Source organism: Ranitomeya variabilis, chromosome 3 (assembly GCF_051348905.1).
Source record: "Ranitomeya variabilis isolate aRanVar5 chromosome 3, aRanVar5.hap1, whole genome shotgun sequence".
Taxonomy (NCBI): domain Eukaryota; kingdom Metazoa; phylum Chordata; class Amphibia; order Anura; family Dendrobatidae; genus Ranitomeya; species Ranitomeya variabilis.
Window position 1 is genome coordinate 511,573,037 of NC_135234.1, and position 20,075 is coordinate 511,593,111.

Sequence of the window (20,075 nt, forward strand, 5' to 3'; positions counted from 1 at the left end):
TATACAACACAAGTACTGTGTGGAACTACAAAGCCAGGCTACCAGTGCCTACAAAAATTATCACTGGCTATATGAATTGAACACTAACTACATATTCTAAACAAGATTTTAGCTTAATTTTTACATATAATATTAATTCATTTACCTCAGCTGCTAAGCAAAACTAAATAACACATTTATATTATAAAAACATCATCAACATAGAGCATGTGAGGATGGGGAATACATACCGTAAAGTAAGGAGAAGACGCTCCTCTGCGGATTTACATTTCCACATCCTGGTGTTCTGAAATGTTATTCAGTACTCATGCAACAGTGCTGGAAAAACTTGTCAGGATGTGTCCGCAGAGATGCATATAGCCGGTGAAAATGGCCTTTAGTGAGGCGTTACCTCAAAAGCGGATGGACCCACATTCTTCTCCTCCTCCTCGGATCCACTAGCACTGGGTATGGCTGGCCAGAGCGACGTGACAACACCCAGTTATATAACACACGCTCAGTTGGGGTGAAATGCAGTAGGTCAGACATGTTGCCAAAGAACCACCAATACACCAACAGAAGCACAGCAACAAAATGGCCAGATTGGAGGCTACCAACTGTTGTAGAAGCAATAAATAGTGTTGCTGATGATGATTGAAATTAATTTCAGGCCTCAAAACTGTTAAATGTCCATTTTGGAAAGTTGAGAGAAAAAAACGCAGTACGGATGTCATACGGATTACATACGGAGGATTACATGCACAAAATACGCAGCCACACCTTGCCAACGGCTTACTTACAGAACACTGTTCAGGGAACATTTCTGCGTATCTTGGCCGTAAAAAATGGACTGTATTTTCCTACGCTAGGTCTGACCCCGGCCTATTGCTGCACACGTGTGGCGCCCGTGTGAAGCATCAGTACTACACGGACGGCTGCTGGGGAAGAAGCGTTCCAATAAGCGCTGTTCCCTGGCGGCTGGTGCTGAAACCAGCTCTCATCATTCTCCCCTGCTCTGCCGGCGATCAGAGGAGAATGATGAGAGTTATATTAAAGTCTGAACGATGACAGCAGGTGGAGACTTTTGGGACTCTTACTCCCATTATCCGACACCTATCGCCGCTAATAACAGTGACAGCAGGAGTGGATGATCGGGGTATTCATCAGCCACCCCGTGATATAACTAACTAAATGAATGAAAAACCCGCCATGGGTTCCTCCCTATTTTCTTTAAACAACCAGGCAAAACTCAAAGCTGGGGCTGCAACCCTCAGCTGTCAACTTCAGCAAGGTTAGTTCTCAAGGATAGAGGGGTCCCCACGCTGTTTTTTAAATTATTTAAATAAATAATTTTAAAAAACAGCATGGGTTCCCCCCATTTTTGACAACCAGCCTTGCTAAAGCTTGCAGATGGGGACTGGTATTCTCAAGCTGGTAAGAGGCCATGGATATAGGCCCCCCAGCCTAAAAATAGCAGCCCGCAGCTGCCCAGAAAAGGCACATCTATTAGATGCGCCAAGTCTGGCGCTTTGCCCGGCTCTTCCCACTTGCCCTGTAGTGCACAGACCCATTCATTTGAATGGGTCAACATGTGTCAGTGTCTCAGATACGTGTGAAAAGTGTCACCACATGACCTGGAGACATGGATGTGTGAAAGAGGCCTAAAAGGCCCTTGTTTTGGGCCCATGGCACATATGCAGTACAAATCCAAGGGTCAGCCAAGGATTCCAGTCGAGTAAAAGAAATGTTGGATTTAATCTGACATGTGAATGTAACCAGATCAGAGGGGCCTGATTCACTAAGAGGTGCGGGTTTCTTAATGAATTGGGTTCGTCTGAAGAGAGCGGTGTGGCTCCATGTGCCACAGCACAAATCTTACACCAGTCTCTCTGATAGAGACAGAAGATCTGTGGTGTAAGGCACGCCGTATCTCGTCATGAATTTGACAAGTCCCGTCGTGCCCCAGCTCCACTTATTTTGGAGGAGCTGGCTGATACTCGCATAAATTGCAAAGACAATATTCTGCATAAGTGCTTTGATGAATCAAGGCCCAAAACTATGGATGATTACATTTCTATTGTGTGAGAATGAAGCCTAATTTACTTAGTGATCTTTTGTTTTGCTTTATATCCCTATAATTACAATGTAAATATTGTGTTCATTGTTACACACCTTTATGATTTATAAAAAAAATCAACAAAAATGAACTAAGAAGTACTAAAGTAACCACAATGCTGGCGGCATTCCACTTTCTGTTTCAGTGAACAGTAAATATACAAGATCTCCTTCCTTAGGGTACACGGTCAGTAATCGGGAGGCACTTTCGACACAGCACATGTCCGTTGCGTCCAAAGCGCTGCCAGCTTTTGAACGCAGGTGATTCACATGTATTCACTGAACCGTGCGGAATCACCGCATCCAATACGTTGTACAGGTAAATTTATCTTGCGGAAACTTGCGTCTCCACAAGATAAATAGACATGCTGCGGTCTGGAGAGAGGCACCGCATGTCCGTCTCCGCGGGTGAACTGGGGGCGTCTCTGGACACATAGTGGGCATGGGATTTCTTGAAATCCCATCCACTATGCTGTAACATCTGGACGCTACACAAGCACGCAGCGTCCAACCCGCAGCATTTACTGACCGTGTGCACATACCCTTACATGTAAAACTTGATCCTTCGCAGAATGTTTTTTTCTATACAAGTGAATGAGAACTTCAGATTTTCAGTGATGTTAGTTTTGCAATTTTTTAAACTAGAAAAATGTTTATCTCATAATCTGTATGGAAAAATGTATACTGCAGTCATCCAGGCTATGATCTAAGGCTTCTAGTATAAGGCCTCTTTCACACATCCGTGTCTCCGGTACATGTGGTGACAGTCTTCACACATAGACCCATTCAAATGAATGGGCCTGTGCACATGTCAGTGTGTTTCCACGGACCGTGTGTCCATGTGCCCCACATGTAGACATGTCTGTTTTTTACCATCAGCATGGGTGGCAAAACGTCCCACACACGTGCACACACATTGATGTCATCCGTGTGACAGGCATCGGCACGGGAAAGAAGTGCTACAGTAAGCGCTGTTCCCTGGCGGTAGGTGCTGAAGACGGCTGTCATCATTCTCCCCTGCTCTGCCAGGGAATCGGTGCGAGCAGAGGAGAATGATGAGAGTTATGTTAAAGTCAGAACGATGACAGCAGGTGGGGGCTTTTGGGACTCTTACTCCCATCATCCGACACTTCCTGCCGCTAATAACAGGGAACAGCGCTTACTGTAACGCTTCTTCCCGCCGTCCATGTGGTACTGATGCGGCACTCGGGCGGCACACGGTTGCCACAAGTATTACACACACGGACACGGATATCTCCGGTACCGGTTTTCTGGGACTGGAAATATCAGGACGTGTGACCCGGCCTAACTCTGTGTCCTCCACTAGAACTCTCCCATATCACTGAGAACTGAGCAGCACGCATTACCCCTATAAGCGCACAGTTGTGCTACTGATGATCATTATGGGGCCATATCATCCCGTTTGCTTTCTTGGCCGCCATTCTTCCATGAAGACCACTTTTGACCAGACATCTCCGACCAGTAGAACAGTAGATTTCTTTAGCTGGTCCCCACTAGTTCCTGCCAGTTGGGAGCTGATGTCACTGGCCGATCATGGAGTCTATGGTCCTTTACACTGTCTGCTGCGCACAAAACACGTCCTCACACAGCTCCATTACTCAAAAATTACAAACTCAACAGCTCTTGGAAAACGGCAACATGAGCAAATGTTTGGGGGTTTTTTCTATCAATTTTTTTTCCTACTTAAAAACCCTGTGCATGTTTGGCATCGCTGTAATTGTACTGACTCGGAGAATTCTGCAAGTAGCTATCACCGTCACCCCTACTTCTACCTGGCCAGACAGATCGGGAGAGAATATAACGCCCGCATTCTGGTGACTGGTGCTGGTTGTGATCTATCAACAACCATCTCATCCCTATAAGATATGGAGGTACTACTAAGGGCTGTTATTCTCTCCCGCAAGAGGACTGGGCTGATGATGCTAATGACACTCAGCTCAAACTCCGGCAGAGATTAATCCAAGTCTCACCTGAGTGTGATCGCAGAGGTGCGGAGAAGATGGAGAACTTCATTTCTCCATCTTCTCCATTGTCTGTGTGTCGGGCTGCACTTGGATGACATCCGAGTGCAGTCCGATGTTTCACACGCACCCACAGATCTGTCTGTATTGATGTGCTTGACCTGATTATCGGATGCACCCGAGCATGCGGCCATTGTTTTCTCATGATAAAACATCAGCTAGCACTCGGTTGTGTTATACCCCAGTGTGACCGAGCCATAAAGACTGCCTGGGACGCATGTGCAAATCCATTGGGTTTTCCTATCATCCATATTTCTGCACAGTGGAAGTTTGCTGTGCCGATGACATTGTGACCAGCACACGATTGGAAGACATCATGCATGTGTCCGTTCATTACAATACCTGATGAGGCTGGTGTATTTACTTTGGAAGGCCACACCAGAAGAGCTGTTTATTATGACAGATTGATTCCAATGAACAGTACAGCACTACATATTAATATCAGCATTACCCAGGCACTCGGACATGCCTCATCAGGTCCTGTAGATCTCTCTAGCAATGTCTGCAGCTTGGTTGATTACCCGGGTGACAGATCCAGTAGAAGAACGAACAGACTACACAGAGAGATAAATGGACAGCTCAGTGAGAGCTGCACTCAGTGAGGCCGCCTGCAGGACGAATGAGGAGGACGGTGCTTGCTCTCTGACTACATGACACGACCGAGCAGCTTCTTGTCCCGCTGTTATGTTACTAATACTACTATTGCTAATAAAGCTGATTATAAAAAAAAAGCCAAAACAAGACAGCGGTGACAGCAGGAAGTGACGCTCGGCCAATCAGTGCGCGCGGCCGTGTTGCCGGGCAGCGCTCTAGGCGTGGGACGTGCGCGCTCCCGCTTACAGTCTGACGAGGTCGCGCTGCTCGTCCGTGGGGTGGGCAGAGAACTGAGCAGCACAAGGTGCAAGCGGAGAGAGATCCCCCGAATCCGCCGACCCCCCACAGTCACCGCCTCCCCGGGGCTCGGAGATGGGGTGCTGCTTCTCCAAACAAGCAAAGAGGAAGGAGAGCTGCAAGGAGTCTGCGGGAGGAGAGGAGCTGCAGCAGGTGGATGGTGGGGAGAGCAAGCAGTACAGCTGGGACAAGAGGGAGAAGGTGAGCGCTGCCTCCGAGTGAGGGTCTGTGAGACCGGTCAGGGGCCACTAATACCCCAGTACCAGAGCATTAGAGGGGTGTTTGTGATGTGCCCCATGGGTGGGACGGTGCTGGGCTATTAGCTCTCATGGCCACTAATACCCCAGTACCAGAGCATTAGAGGGGCGTATGTCATGTGCCCCATGGGTGGGACAGTGCTGGGCTGTTAGCTCTCATGGCCACTAATACCCCAGTACCAGAGCATTAGAGGGGCGTTTGTCATGTGCCCCATGGGTGGGACGGTGCTGGGCTGTTAGCTCTCATGGGCACTAATACCCCAGTACCAGAGCATTAGAGGGGCGTATGTCATGTGCCCCATGGGTGGGACGGTGCTGGGCTGTTAGCCTTCATGGTTACTAATACCCCAGTACCAGAGCATTAGAGGGGCGTATGTCATGTGCCCCATGGGTGGGACAGTGCTGGGCTGTTAGCTCTCATGGCCACTAATACCCCAGTACCAGAGCATTAGAGGGGCGTATGTCATGTGCCCCATGGGTGGGACGGTGCTGGGCTGTTAGCCTTCATGGTTACTAATACCCCAGTACCAGAGCATTAGAGGGGCGTATGTCATGTGCCCCATGGGTGGGACAGTGCTGGGCTGTTAGCTCTCATGGCCACTAATACCCCAGTACCAGAGCATTAGAGGGGCGTTTGTCATGTGCCCCATGGGTGGGACAGTGCTGGGCTGTTAGCTCTCATGGCCACTAATACCCCAGTACCAGAGCATTAGAGGGGCGTTTGTCATGTGCCCCATGGGTGGGACGGTGCTGGGCTATTAGCTCTCATGGCCACTAATACCCCAGTACCAGAGCATTAGAGGGGCGTTTGTCATGTGCCCCATGGGTGGGACGGTGCTGGGCTGTTAGCCTTCATGGTTACTAATACCCCAGTACCAGAGCATTAGAGGGGCGTATGTCATGTGCCCCATGGGTGGGACAGTGCTGGGCTGTTAGCTCTCATGGCCACTAATACCCCAGTACCAGAGCATTAGAGGGGCGTTTGTCATGTGCCCCATGGGTGGGACGGTGCTGGGCTATTAGCTCTCATGGCCACTAATACCCCAGTACCAGAGCATTAGAGGGGCGTTTGTCATGTGCCCCATGGGTGGGACGGTGCTGGGCTATTAGCTCTCATGGTTACTAATACCCCAGTACCAGAGCATTAGAGGGGCGTTTGTCATGTGCCCCATGGGTGGGACGGTGCTGGGCTATTAGCTCTCATGGCCACTAATACCCCAGTACCAGAGCATTAGAGGGGCGTATGTCATGTGCCCCATGGGTGGGACGGTGCTGGGCTATTAGCTCTCATGGCCACTAATACCCCAGAACCAGAGCATTAGAGGGGCGTATGTCATGTGCCCCATGGGTGGGACGGTGCTGGGCTGTTAGCCTTCATGGTTACTAATACCCCAGTACCAGAGCATTAGAGGGACGTTTGTCATGTGCCCCATGGGTGGGACGGTGCTGGGCTGTTAGCTCTCATGGCCACTAATACCCCAGTACCAGAGCATTAGAGGGGCGTTTGTCATGTGCCCCATGGGTGGGACGGTGCTGGGCTATTAGCTCTCATGGTTACTAATACCCCAGTACCAGAGCATTAGAGGGGCGTTTGTCATGTGCCCCATGGGTGGGACGGTGCTGGGCTATTAGCTCTCATGGCCACTAATACCCCAGTACCAGAGCATTAGAGGGGCGTATGTCATGTGCCCCATGGGTGGGACGGTGCTGGGCTATTAGCTCTCATGGCCACTAATACCCCAGAACCAGAGCATTAGAGGGGCGTATGTCATGTGCCCCATGGGTGGGACGGTGCTGGGCTGTTAGCCTTCATGGTTACTAATACCCCAGTACCAGAGCATTAGAGGGACGTTTGTCATGTGCCCCATGGGTGGGACGGTGCTGGGCTGTTAGCTCTCATGGCCACTAATACCCCAGAACCAGAGCATTAGAGGGGTGTTTGTCATGTGCCCCATGGGTGGGACGGTGCTGGGCTGTTAGCTCTCATGGCCACTAATACCCCAGTACCAGAGCATTAGAGGGGTGTTTGTCATGTGCCCCATGGGTTGGACGGTGCTGGGCTGTTAGCGCTCATGGCCACTAATACCCCAGTACCAGAGCATTAGAGGGACGTTTGTCATGTGCCCCATGGGTGGGACGGTGCTGGGCTATTAGCTCTCATGGTTACTAATACCCCAGTACCAGAGCATTAGAGGGGCGTTTGTCATGTGCCCCATGGGTGGGACGGTGCTGGGCTATTAGCTCTCATGGCCACTAATACCCCAGTACCAGAGCATTAGAGGGGCGTATGTCATGTGCCCCATGGGTGGGACGGTGCTGGGCTATTAGCTCTCATGGCCACTAATACCCCAGAACCAGAGCATTAGAGGGGCGTATGTCATGTGCCCCATGGGTGGGACGGTGCTGGGCTGTTAGCCTTCATGGTTACTAATACCCCAGTACCAGAGCATTAGAGGGACGTTTGTCATGTGCCCCATGGGTGGGACGGTGCTGGGCTGTTAGCTCTCATGGCCACTAATACCCCAGTACCAGAGCATTAGAGGGGCGTTTGTCATGTGCCCCATGGGTGGGACGGTGCTGGGCTATTAGCTCTCATGGTTACTAATACCCCAGTACCAGAGCATTAGAGGGGCGTTTGTCATGTGCCCCATGGGTGGGACGGTGCTGGGCTATTAGCTCTCATGGCCACTAATACCCCAGTACCAGAGCATTAGAGGGGCGTATGTCATGTGCCCCATGGGTGGGACGGTGCTGGGCTATTAGCTCTCATGGCCACTAATACCCCAGAACCAGAGCATTAGAGGGGCGTATGTCATGTGCCCCATGGGTGGGACGGTGCTGGGCTGTTAGCCTTCATGGTTACTAATACCTCAGAACCAGAGCATTAGAGGGGCGTTTGTCATGTGCCCCATGGGTGGGACGGTGCTGGGCTGTTAGCTCTCATGGCCACTAATACCCCAGTACCAGAGCATTAGAGGGGCGTTTGTGATGTGCCCCATGGGTGGGACGGTGCTGGGCTGTTAGCTCTCATGGCCACTAATACCTCAGAACAAGAGCATTAGAGGGGCGTTTGTCATGTGCCCCATGGGTGGGACGGTGCTGGGCTGTTAGCTCTCATGGCCACTAATACCCCAGTACCAGAGCATTAGAGGGACGTTTGTCATGTGCCCCATGGGTGGGACGGTGCTGGGCTATTAGCTCTCATGGCCACTAATACCACAGTACCAGAACATTAGAGGGACGTTTGTCATGTGCCCCATGGGTGGGACGGTGCTGGGCTATTAGCTCTCATGGCCACTAATACCCCAGTACCAGAGCATTAGAGGGGTGTTTGTCATGTGCCTCATCGGTGGGACGGTGCTGGGCTGTTAGCTCTCATGGCCACTAATACCCCAGAACCAGAGCATTAGAGGGGCGTTAGTCATGTGCCCCATTGGTGGGACGGTGCTGGGCTAATAGCTCTCATGGCCACTAATACCCCAGTACCAGAGCATTAGAGGGGCGTTTGTTTTTTGCCCCATGGGTGGGACGGTGCTGGGCTAATAGCTCTCATGGCCACTAATACCCCAGAACCAGAGCATTAGAGGGGTGTTTGTCATGTGCCCCATTGGTGGGACGGTGCTGGGCTAATAGCTCTCATGGCCACTAATACCCCAGTACCAGAGCATTAGAAGGACGTTTGTCATGTGCCCCATGGGTGGGACGGTGCTGGGCTGTTGGCTCTCATGGCCACTAATACCTCAGAACCAGAGCATTAGAGGGGCGTTTGTCATGTGCCCCATGGGTGGGACGGTGCTGGGCTGTTAGCTCTCATGGCCACTAATACCCCAGTACCAGAGCATTAGAGGGGCGTTTGTGATGTGCCCCATGGGTGGGACGGTGCTGGGCTGTTAGCTCTCATGGCCACTAATACCTCAGAACCAGAGCATTAGAGGGACGTTTGTCATGTGCCCCATGGGTGGGACGGTGCTGGGCTATTAGCTCTCATGGCCACTAATACCACAGTACCAGAACATTAGAGGGACGTTTGTCATGTGCCCCATGGGTGGGACGGTGCTGGGCTATTAGCTCTCATGGCCACTAATACCCCAGTACCAGAGCATTAGAGGGGTGTTTGTCATGTGCCTCATCGGTGGGACGGTGCTGGGCTGTTAGCTCTCATGGCCACTAATACCCCAGAACCAGAGCATTAGAGGGGCGTTAGTCATGTGCCCCATGGGTGGGACGGTGCTGGGCTAATAGCTCTCATGGCCACTAATACCCCAGTACCAGATCATTAGAGGGGTGTTTTTCATGTGCCCCATGGGTGGGACGGTGCTGGGCTGTTAGCTCTCATGGCCACTAATACCCCAGTACCAGAGCATTAGGGTGTGTGTCCACGGTCAGTAAACGCTGCTTGTTTGACGCTGCGCAGAGCTGCAGCGTCAAACACGCAGCGTCCAGATGTTCCAGCATAGTGGAGGGGATTTTTTGAAATCGCGTGTCCACTATGCGTGGAAACCCGCACGCGGCGGGCCTGCGACTCCGGACATGCTGCGTGTCTTTTCAGATCGCAGCATGTCCGTACACCTTGCGGGGACGCAGCGTCCCCGCAAGGCATAACACAGGGCCCTATGGGAGGGGGGCGATGATCCCGGATGTGTACAGTTAACACATCCGGCATCATCGCGTCCCAGAAGGGGGCGGGGCTTAGCGCCGAGCGGCTTTGCCGCTCCGGCGATACCGCCGGCCATCCTGAACGTGGACACGCAGCCTAAGAGGGGTGTTTGTCATGTGCCCCATGGGTGGGACGGTGCTGGGCTGTTAGCTCTCATGGCCACTAATACCCCAGTACCAGATCATTAGAGGGGCGTTTGTCATGTGCCCCATGGGTGGGACGGTGCTGGGCTATTAGCTCTCATGGCCACTAATACCCCAGAACCAGATCATTAGATGGGCGTTTGTCATGTGCTCCGTGGGTGGGACGGTGCTGGGCTGTTAGATCTCATGGCCACTAATACCCCAGTACCAGAGCATTAGTGGGGCGTTTGTCATGTGCCCCGTGGGTGGGACGGTGCTGGGCTATTAGCTCTCATGGCCACTAATACCCCAAAACCAGAGCATTAGAGGGGTGTTTGTCATGTGCCCCATGGGTGGGACGGTGCTGGGCTATTAGCTCTCATGGCCACTAATACCCCAGTACCAGATCATTAGAGGGGCGTTTGTCATGTGCTCCGTGGGTGGGACGGTGCTGGGCTGTTAGATCTCATGGCCACTAATACCCCAGTACCAGAGCATTAGAGGGGTTTTTGTCATGTGCCCCATGGGTGGGACTGTGCTGGGCTATTAGCTCTCATGGCCACTAATACCCCAGTACCAGAGCATTAGTGGGGCGTTTGTCATGTGCGCCATGGGTGGGACGGTGCTGGGCTATTGGTGCTCATGGCCACTAATACCCCAGTACCAGAGCATTAGAGGGGCGTTTGTCATGTGCCCCATGGGTGGGACGGTGCTGGGCTATTAGCTCTCATGGCCACTAATACCCCAGTACCAGAGCATTAGAGGGGTGTTTGTCATGTGCCCCATGGGTGGGACTGTGCTGGGCTATTAGCTCTCATGGCCACTAATACCCCAGTACCAGAGCATTAGTGGGGCGTTTGTCATGTGCGCCATGGGTGGGACGGTGCTGGGCTATTGGTGCTCATGGCCACTAATACCCCAGTACCAGAGCATTAGAGGGGCGTTTGTCATGTGCCCCATGGGTGGGACGGTGCTGGACTATTAGCTCTCATGGCCACTAATACCCCAGTACCAGATCATTAGAGGGGCGTTTGTCATGTGCCCCATGGGTGGGACGGTGCTGGGCTGTTAGCTCTCATGGCCACTAATACCACAGTACCAGAGCATTAGAGGGGCGTTTGTGATGTGCCCCATGGGTGGGACGGTGCTGGGCTGTTAGCTCTCATGGCCACTAATACCCCAGTACCAGAGCATTGGAGGGGTGTTTGTCATGTGCCCCATGGGTGGGACTGTGCTGTGCTATTAGCTCTCATGGCCACTAATACCCCAGTACCAGAGCATTAGAGGGGTTTTTGTCATGTGCCCCATGGGTGGGACGGTGCTGGGCTGTTAGCTCTCATGGCCACTAATACCTCAGAACCAGAGCATTAGAGGGGCGTTTGTCATGTGCCCCATGGGTGGGACGGTGCTGGGCTGTTAGCTCTCATGGCCACTAATACCCCAGTACCAGAGCATTAGAGGGGTGTTTGTCATGTGCCCCATGGGTGGGACGGTGCTGGGCTGTTAGCTCTCATGGCCACTAATACCCCAGTACCAGAGCATTAGAGGGGCGTATGTCATGTGCCCCATGGGTGGGACGGTGTGGGGCTGTTAGCCCTCATGGCCACTAATACCCCAGTACCAGAGCATTAGAGGGGTTTTTGTCATGTGCCCCATGGGTGGGACGGTGCTGGGCTGTTAGCTCTCATGGCCACTAATACCCCAGTACCAGAGCATTAGAGGGGCGTTTGTCATGTGCCCCATGGGTGGGACTGTGCTGGGCTATTAGCTCTCATGGCCACTAATACCCCAGTACCAGAGCATTAGAGGGGTTTTTGTCATGTGCCCCATGGGTGGGACGGTGCTGGGCTTTTAGCTCTCATGGCCACTAATACCTCAGAACCAGAGCATTAGAGGGGCGTTTGTCATGTGCCCCATGGGTGGGACGGTGCTGGGCTGTTAGCTCTCATGGCCACTAATACCCCAGTACCAGAGCATTAGAGGGGTGTTTGTCATGTGCCCCATGGGTGGGACGGTGCTGGGCTGTTAGCTCTCATGGCCACTAATACCCCAGTACCAGAGCATTAGAGGGGCGTTTGTGATGTGCCCCATGGGTGGGACGGTGCTGGGCTGTTAGCTCTCATGGCCACTAATACCCCAGTACCAGAGCATTGGAGGGGTGTTTGTCATGTGCCCCATGGGTGGGACTGTGCTGTGCTATTAGCTCTCATGGCCACTAATACCCCAGTACCAGAGCATTAGAGGGGTTTTTGTCATGTGCCCCATGGGTGGGACGGTGCTGGGCTGTTAGCTCTCATGGCCACTAATACCTCAGAACCAGAGCATTAGAGGGGCGTTTGTCATGTGCCCCATGGGTGGGACGGTGCTGGGCTGTTAGCTCTCATGGCCACTAATACCCCAGTACCAGAGCATTAGAGGGGTGTTTGTCATGTGCCCCATGGGTGGGACGGTGCTGGGCTGTTAGCTCTCATGGCCACTAATACCCCAGTACCAGAGCATTAGAGGGGCGTATGTCATGTGCCCCATGGGTGGGACGGTGTGGGGCTGTTAGCCCTCATGGCCACTAATACCCCAGTACCAGAGCATTAGAGGGGTTTTTGTCATGTGCCCCATGGGTGGGACGGTGCTGGGCTGTTAGCTCTCATGGCCACTAATACCCCAGTACCAGAGCATTAGAGGGGCGTTTGTCATGTGCCCCATGGGTGGGACTGTGCTGGGCTATTAGCTCTCATGGCCACTAATACCCCAGTACCAGAGCATTAGAGGGGTTTTTGTCATGTGCCCCATGGGTGGGACGGTGCTGGGCTTTTAGCTCTCATGGCCACTAATACCTCAGAACCAGAGCATTAGAGGGGCGTTTGTCATGTGCCCCATGGGTGGGACGGTGCTGGGCTGTTAGCTCTCATGGCCACTAATACCCCAGTACCAGAGCATTAGAGGGGTGTTTGTCATGTGCCCCATGGGTGGGACGGTGCTGGGCTGTTAGCTCTCATGGCCACTAATACCCCAGTACCAGAGCATTAGAGGGGCGTATGTCATGTGCCCCATGGGTGGGACGGTGTTGGGCTGTTAGCCCTCATGGCCACTAATACCCCAGTACCAGAGCATTAGAGGGGTTTTTGTCATGTGCCCCATGGGTGGGACGGTGCTGGGCTGTTAGCTCTCATGGCCACTAATACCCCAGTACCAGAGCATTAGAGGGGCGTTTGTCATGTGCCCCATGGGTGGGACGGTGCTGGGCTGTTAGCTCTCATGGCCACTAATACCCCAGAACCAGAGCATTAGAGGGGTGTTTGTCATGTGCCCCATGGGTGGGACGGTGCTGGGCTGTTAGCTCTCATGGCCACTAATACCCCAGTACCAGAGCATTAGAGGGGTGTTTGTCATGTGCCCCATGGGTGGGACGGTGCTGGGCTGTTAGCTCTCATGGCCACTAATACCCCAGTACCAGAGCATTAGAGGGGTGTTTGTCATGTGCCCCATGGGTGGGACGGTGCTGGGCTGTTAGCCCTCATGGTTACTAATACCCCAGTACCAGAGCATTAGAGGGACGTTTGTCATGTGCCCCATGGGTGGGACGGTGCTGGGCTATTAGCTCTCATGGCCACTAATACCCCAGTACCAGAGCATTAGAGGGGCGTTTGTCATGTGCCCCATGGGTGGGACGGTGCTGGGCTGTTAGCTCTCATGGCCACTAATACCCCAGTACCAGAGCATTAGAGGGGCGTTTGTGATGTGCCCCATGGGTGGGACGGTGCTGGGCTGTTAGCTCTCATGGCCACTAATACCTCAGAACCAGAGCATTCGCATTAGAGGGGCGTTTGTCATGTGCCCCATGGGTGGGACGGTGCTGGGCTGTTAGCTCTCATGGCCACTAATACCCCAGTACCAGAGCATTAGAGGGACGTTTGTCATGTGCCCCATGGGTGGGACGGTGCTGGGCTATTAGCTCTCATGGCCACTAATACCACAGTACCAGAACATTAGAGGGACGTTTGTCATGTGCCCCATGGGTGGGACGGTGCTGGGCTATTAGCTCTCATGGCCACTAATACCCCAGTACCAGAGCATTAGAGGGGTGTTTGTCATGTGCCTCATCGGTGGGACGGTGCTGGGCTGTTAGCTCTCATGGCCACTAATACCCCAGAACCAGAGCATTAGAGGGGTGTTTTTCATGTGCCCCATGGGTGGGACGGTGCTGGGCTGTTAGCTCTCATGGCCACTAATACCCCAGTACCAGAGCATTAGGGTGTGTGTCCACGGTCAGTAAACGCTGCTTGTTTGACGCTGCGCAGAGCTGCAGCGTCAAACACGCAGCGTCCAGATGTTCCAGCATAGTGGAGGGGATTTTTTGAAATCGCGTGTCCACTATGCGTGGAAACCCGCACGCGGCGGGCCTGCGACTCCGGACATGCTGCGCGTCTTTTCAGATCGCAGCATGTCCGTACACCTTGCGGGGACGCAGCGTCCCCGCAATGCATAACACAGGGCCCTATGGGAGGGGGGCGATGATCCCGGATGTGTACAGTTAACACATCCGGCATCATCGCGTCCCAGAAGGGGGCGGGGCTTAGCGCCGAGCGGCTTTGCCGCTCCGGCGATACCGCCGGCCATCCTGAACGTGGACACGCAGCCTAAGAGGGGTGTTTGTCATGTGCCCCATGGGTGGGACGGTGCTGGGCTATTAGCTCTCATGGCCACTAATACCCCAGTACCAGATCATTAGAGGGGCGTTTGTCATGTGCCCCATGGGTGGGACGGTGCTGGGCTATTAGCTCTCATGGCCACTAATACCCCAGAACCAGAGCATTAGAGGGGTGTTTGTCATGTGCCCCATGGGTGGGACGGTGCTGGGCTATTAGCTCTCATGGCCACTAATACCCCAGTACCAGATCATTAGAGGGGCGTTTGTCATGTGCTCCGTGGGTGGGACGGTGCTGGGCTGTTAGCTCTCATGGCCACTAATACCCCAGTACCAGAGCATTAGAGGGGTTTTTGTCATGTGCCCTATGGGTGGGACTGTGCTGGGCTATTAGCTCTCATGGCCACTAATACCCCAGTACCAGAGCATTAGTGGGGCGTTTGTCATGTGCGCCATGGGTGGGACGGTGCTGGGCTATTGGTGCTCATGGCCACTAATACCCCAGTACCAGAGCATTAGAGGGGCGTTTGTCATGTGCCCCATGGGTGGGACTGTGCTGGGCTATTAGCTCTCATGGCCACTAATACCCCAGTACCAGAGCATTAGTGGGGCGTTTGTCATGTGCGCCATGGGTGGGACGGTGCTGGGCTATTGGTGCTCATGGCCACTAATACCCCAGTACCAGAGCATTAGAGGGGCGTTTGTCATGTGCCCCATGGGTGGGACGGTGCTGGGCTATTAGCTCTCATGGCCACTAATACCCCAGTACCAGAGCATTAGAGGGGTGTTTGTCATGTGCCCCATGGGTGGGACTGTGCTGGGATATTAGCTCTCATGGCCACTAATACCCCAGTACCAGATCATTAGAGGGGCGTTTGTCATGTGCCCCATGGGTGGGACGGTGCTGGGCTGTTAGCTCTCATGGCCACTAATACCACAGTACTAGAGCATTAGAGGGGCGTTTGTGATGTGCCCCATGGGTGGGACGGTGCTGGGCTGTTAGCTGTCTTGGCCACTAATACCCCAGTACCAGAGCATTGGAGGGGTGTTTGTCATGTGCCCTATGGGTGGGACGGTGCTGGGCTATTGGTGCTCATGGCCACTAATACCCCAGTACCAGAGCATTAGGGTGGCGTTTGTGATGTGCCCCATGGGTGGGATGGTGCTGGGCTATTGGCTCTCATGGTCATGGCCACTAATACCCCAGTACCAGAGCACTAGAGGGGCGTTTGTCATGTGCCCCATGGGTGGGACGGTGCTGGGCTGTTAGCTCTTATGGCCACTAATACCCCAGTACCAGAGCATTAGAGGGGCGTTTATGTGCCCCATGGGTGGGACGGTGCTGGGCTGTTAGCTCTCATGGCCACTAATACCCCAGTACCAGAGCATTAGAGGGGTGTTTGTCATGTGCCCAGGATCCTCCAGACATGTATAGGTAATTGAGACCCCACCATTGGGACCCCCCCGGTATCAGGTGACGCTGCCTGTGGAGAGGTGGTCAGACCCCTCACACATGAATGGCAATCCTGGGAAGAGGTTCCCTGACAGCGGCAAGCAATGGAGTACGAGATGGGTCTGAATACCATGGGTGGGGGCTGCATCTCCCCTATATCTATAGGGTGTCCTAAATGTGTGGTATGGGAATACCCCTTTAGTGTGATGATAAGCATTATGTGCCCCCTGCCTAGCCCCGCTTTCACCTGAAGTCTGCAGGGAAACTACACTGTGAGGCGCAGACCAGTACAGGATCAGTGACCCCAGCTCTATCCAGTCCGCCTCATGGACAGGACTTGAACTCCTCCATTTCTTTCTTTCCCACTCAGACCGAAGACCCTTGTAGAAATTCCCTTGTATGCAGCAGCAGATTGACCAACGTTGTCAGTGTGCATTCCACTGTGCAGACAGACGGCCCCTTGCCCAATACATCTGTGTGACTGTAGCTGTAGGCCCCAATTCATCAGCCCGCCATCCTCTTCAGAAGTGGGTGGATCCTAATGGGGAAGTGATGTGGCAGAGCAGTGCCGACCAGTTCATCATTTACACCACAAATGGGTAAATTACATTGGAATTATATATTGAGTGGAGTGCATTTCTTGTGGTAGCGCATGGCAGCTGAAAGATGTGCCTAATTCATTAAAGGGTTTATCCAGGATAATTTTTTTTTTAACTTTGTGCCTACAAATTAACAGAAAGAGAGGGAGACACCAAGCGCCATAGGGTCTTATCTAATGGGAAAAATTGGTCTAGGTGAGGTAGAGGAATTGGTCAACTTTTGGGGTTGTGTAACCCAGAACTGAGGAAGCAAGGTGTGATATCTACTGCAGTGCTCTCAGGTAGGGAATTCCCACCTTGTAGACCACATTGTCCTGATGAAGAAGTTGATTGAATTTCGAAATGCATTGAGCATACACTGCATGATCTAATCCTCATCATCTCTTCCAGATTGCTTGAATATAGCACAGCAGTGCAGACTACTCCTATCCTCCATAATTAGTGTATAAATTAACAGGCAGGTAGTTGCTAAGTAACCTGCCTTTTCTGCCTGGCACAGAGCGGCGGTCAGCAAATGCTCCTGCTGGAAGTTCAGCTACCCAACGTCAATAGAGCTGCTCTTCTCTTCCGGCTGCTGTTGATGAGGTGTGACGGCGGACATCATGCTGATTGACAGCTGGCTCTCCGCAGTAAGGCAGAGGAGGTCCGGCTATCAATCAGAATGACATTGGCAGATATGCGCTGTCAACAGAGTAGAGTGGAAGAGAAGCCGCGGCTCTGATGATGTGACATCAGCGGAAGCCACTGTATCGCCTGCAGGAGTGGTCTGCACCCGCTATTGCCGGCAGAAATTGGCGCCCGGCACAAGTCAGGCAGGTAGGTAGTAATTACCTGCCTGTTTAGTTTTTTGGCCGTTAGTAAAAAATAAAAAGTCATGGATAAACCGTTTAAGAGTCACCCACACATTTTACTCCAGTGTACTCTTCAGGCCTCCGTGTTCAGTTTCGGCACCCCTACTGGGCACATTAGGCATTACACAGTGCCCAATAGATTGTCTTAGTCTACGTTCACATTAGCGTTTGGCGCCGCAGCGTCGCCGCATGCGTCATGCGCCCCTATATTTAACATGGGGGCGCATGGACATGCGTTGTGCTGCGTTGTGCGACACATGCGTTTTTTTGGCCGCAAGCATTGGGCGCAGAGAACGCAGCAAGTTGCATTTTTTTTGCGTCCAACTTTCGGCGAAAAAGGACGCATGCGTCGCAAAACGCAGCGTTTTAGCGTGCGTTTTGTTGCGTTTTTTTGTTTGCGTTGTGCGTTGCGTCGCCGACGCAGCGGCGCACAACGCAAATATGAACGTAGCCTAATACAGGACAGGTCCTTCAGTGCACAATACAGTAGTTGTGACCACTCTGCTCCGGCCAAGATTAAAAGGGCTGTGTGGTTTATAAAACGCATTTGTTGTGTTCCTTGTTAGGTTCGTAAAAGGCTCATCAGAGCAGGGGAGACTTTGTGATCATTTTCAAGGGTTTCTTGTAACCACTATGGGTGGACAGCCACTTTCCTGTGCTTCCCATTTACTTTGAATTTTCTAATGGGGTACATGAAAATGGGTTTACTAAGCTTGACAACTGTTTAGGGTTATGTACACAAGTCATTTACCTGAGTTTTTGGAGCAGAAACTCCCCCAAGTTTTTGATGAGGATTTAAATGACCTGAAAACTCTGCCTAAGGACTCACTTAGCTGACATAACCTCGGTGAGGCTAAAGGAGGATTTGGGGTCCAGCTCCTGGGCAGTGCTTCTGCCGAGGGGATTTTTGCTCCATGTGTTACACATTTTGTGTTTGATACAATATGGAAATCACTAGATTTCTATATGTGTTTGTATATCACAAAACATTATTTAGAAAAAAAAGACCATATATCTTGAAAGGCTGCTCATTTTGTCAAAATAAATGTAAGACTACTAAAGGGTTGCACCAAATAAACAGACCTTCAAGTGTCCAATTACCCATAGGGAGTCCTAAGTGCCTGAAGAAGACCTCACATGAGCCCACTTGATAAATCCCAAGCCTAGGGAGGAGCTCACATTGGCGTACAGTACAAGTAATCCACCATATTCCCACTATAAATCTCTTAGCATAAGGAGCCCTGGGAAGTACTGACCGCCTGTTTACTCCGTCCCATGACTGTTGAGGCCACTAATTACCTGTAGGGTCAGGAGACGAATGGATGGGATGTCTGGTCCTGGTGTGGCCCATTAGACTGCTGGTGTGGTAAATAACCCATATCTTTATTTTATGACGATCCGCTCCCTCTGGTCAGTTTGGAAAGTTGTGGAAATCCCCTGTAAACGTTATTTTTCTATAAACTGTAATATATTCAGTGACTAAGCTTTGCGTAATTTCTCCTTTGAGAAAAGCAGAAGTTCACTCCGAGACTTTGGTTCAAGGTGTGTCCACATGACTAAGTGTGTATAAGAAAGAGGCTTGAGGTGTGGGGGCTTTGGTAATAACCCGGATTTTTTGCTGATCACAGCTTTTGTAGTTTTGTTGATGCTGTCTATCCCCCACTCCACATTTCTGCCTTTTTTTGTTAATAATCCCACTAAATATATTGTAAATTATAATGGGGGGACTCCTATATGCTATGCAGCTATTTTCTACATAGGCTTCTTACTCGACTCGGGCCGCATATTTGCATTGCATTTCAGGCTGATTCGTTTGCTTGCACCATTCTTTTAGTGTCTACTTCAGTACCATGTACAGCAGATAAGAAAGATTCAGCGAGTGCTATAGCACATACCAACCTGTCAGGTCCCCCAACGCATTCAAACTAGCCTCATTATTTTTTATATCTTTATTTTGCCATTAAAATTTTTTTATTTTCTACAAATGCACGTATCTGTGCAATATGAAGATATATAATAAGTAGCACTGCTGTGTCTTCTCCTTAGTGTGTATAATGATACACCCCTAACTCTCGACTGGCACAAAGTCAGGGAGAACTAGATTATGAACCCTGTGTCCATAATGATTATTCCCTTTGCACCACTCAACAGGCTCTGCCCTTCCTTGGGACAACTACCCACCAAGTTAAAGGGAACCTGTCATCAGGTTTAGCCGTTACGAGTTACGGCCACCGCCTTTCAGGGCTTTTGTACAGAATTCTATAATGCTGTATATAAGCCCCCGATCTGACCTGCAAGAGAAGAAATATAACTTTTATTGTACTCGCCTGCGGGGCGGTCCGGTCCGATGGATGTCGCAGCAAAGTCCTGCAGTGCGCATGTGCTGGGCCTCTCTGACCTTTCCTGGCACCTGCACACTGCAGTACTTTGCTCTGCCCTCAACAGGGGCAGATAAGTACACCTGCTC

At 51.8% G+C, this 20,075-nt stretch overlaps 1 protein-coding gene across 1 annotated transcript in view; it reads left to right on the forward strand.

Annotated features, from left to right (window-relative positions):
* The first annotated feature begins 4,886 nt into the window (after positions 1–4,886).
* RP2 (RP2 activator of ARL3 GTPase) overlaps positions 4,887–20,075 on the forward strand; it is a 32,173-nt gene continuing 16,984 nt past the window's right edge. Inside the window, exon 1 of the mRNA XM_077296898.1 lies at positions 4,887–5,228. Coding sequence (XP_077153013.1) covers positions 5,103–5,228 — 126 coding nt within the window. The 5' untranslated portion in view covers positions 4,887–5,102. The remainder of the gene's footprint in view (positions 5,229–20,075) is intronic.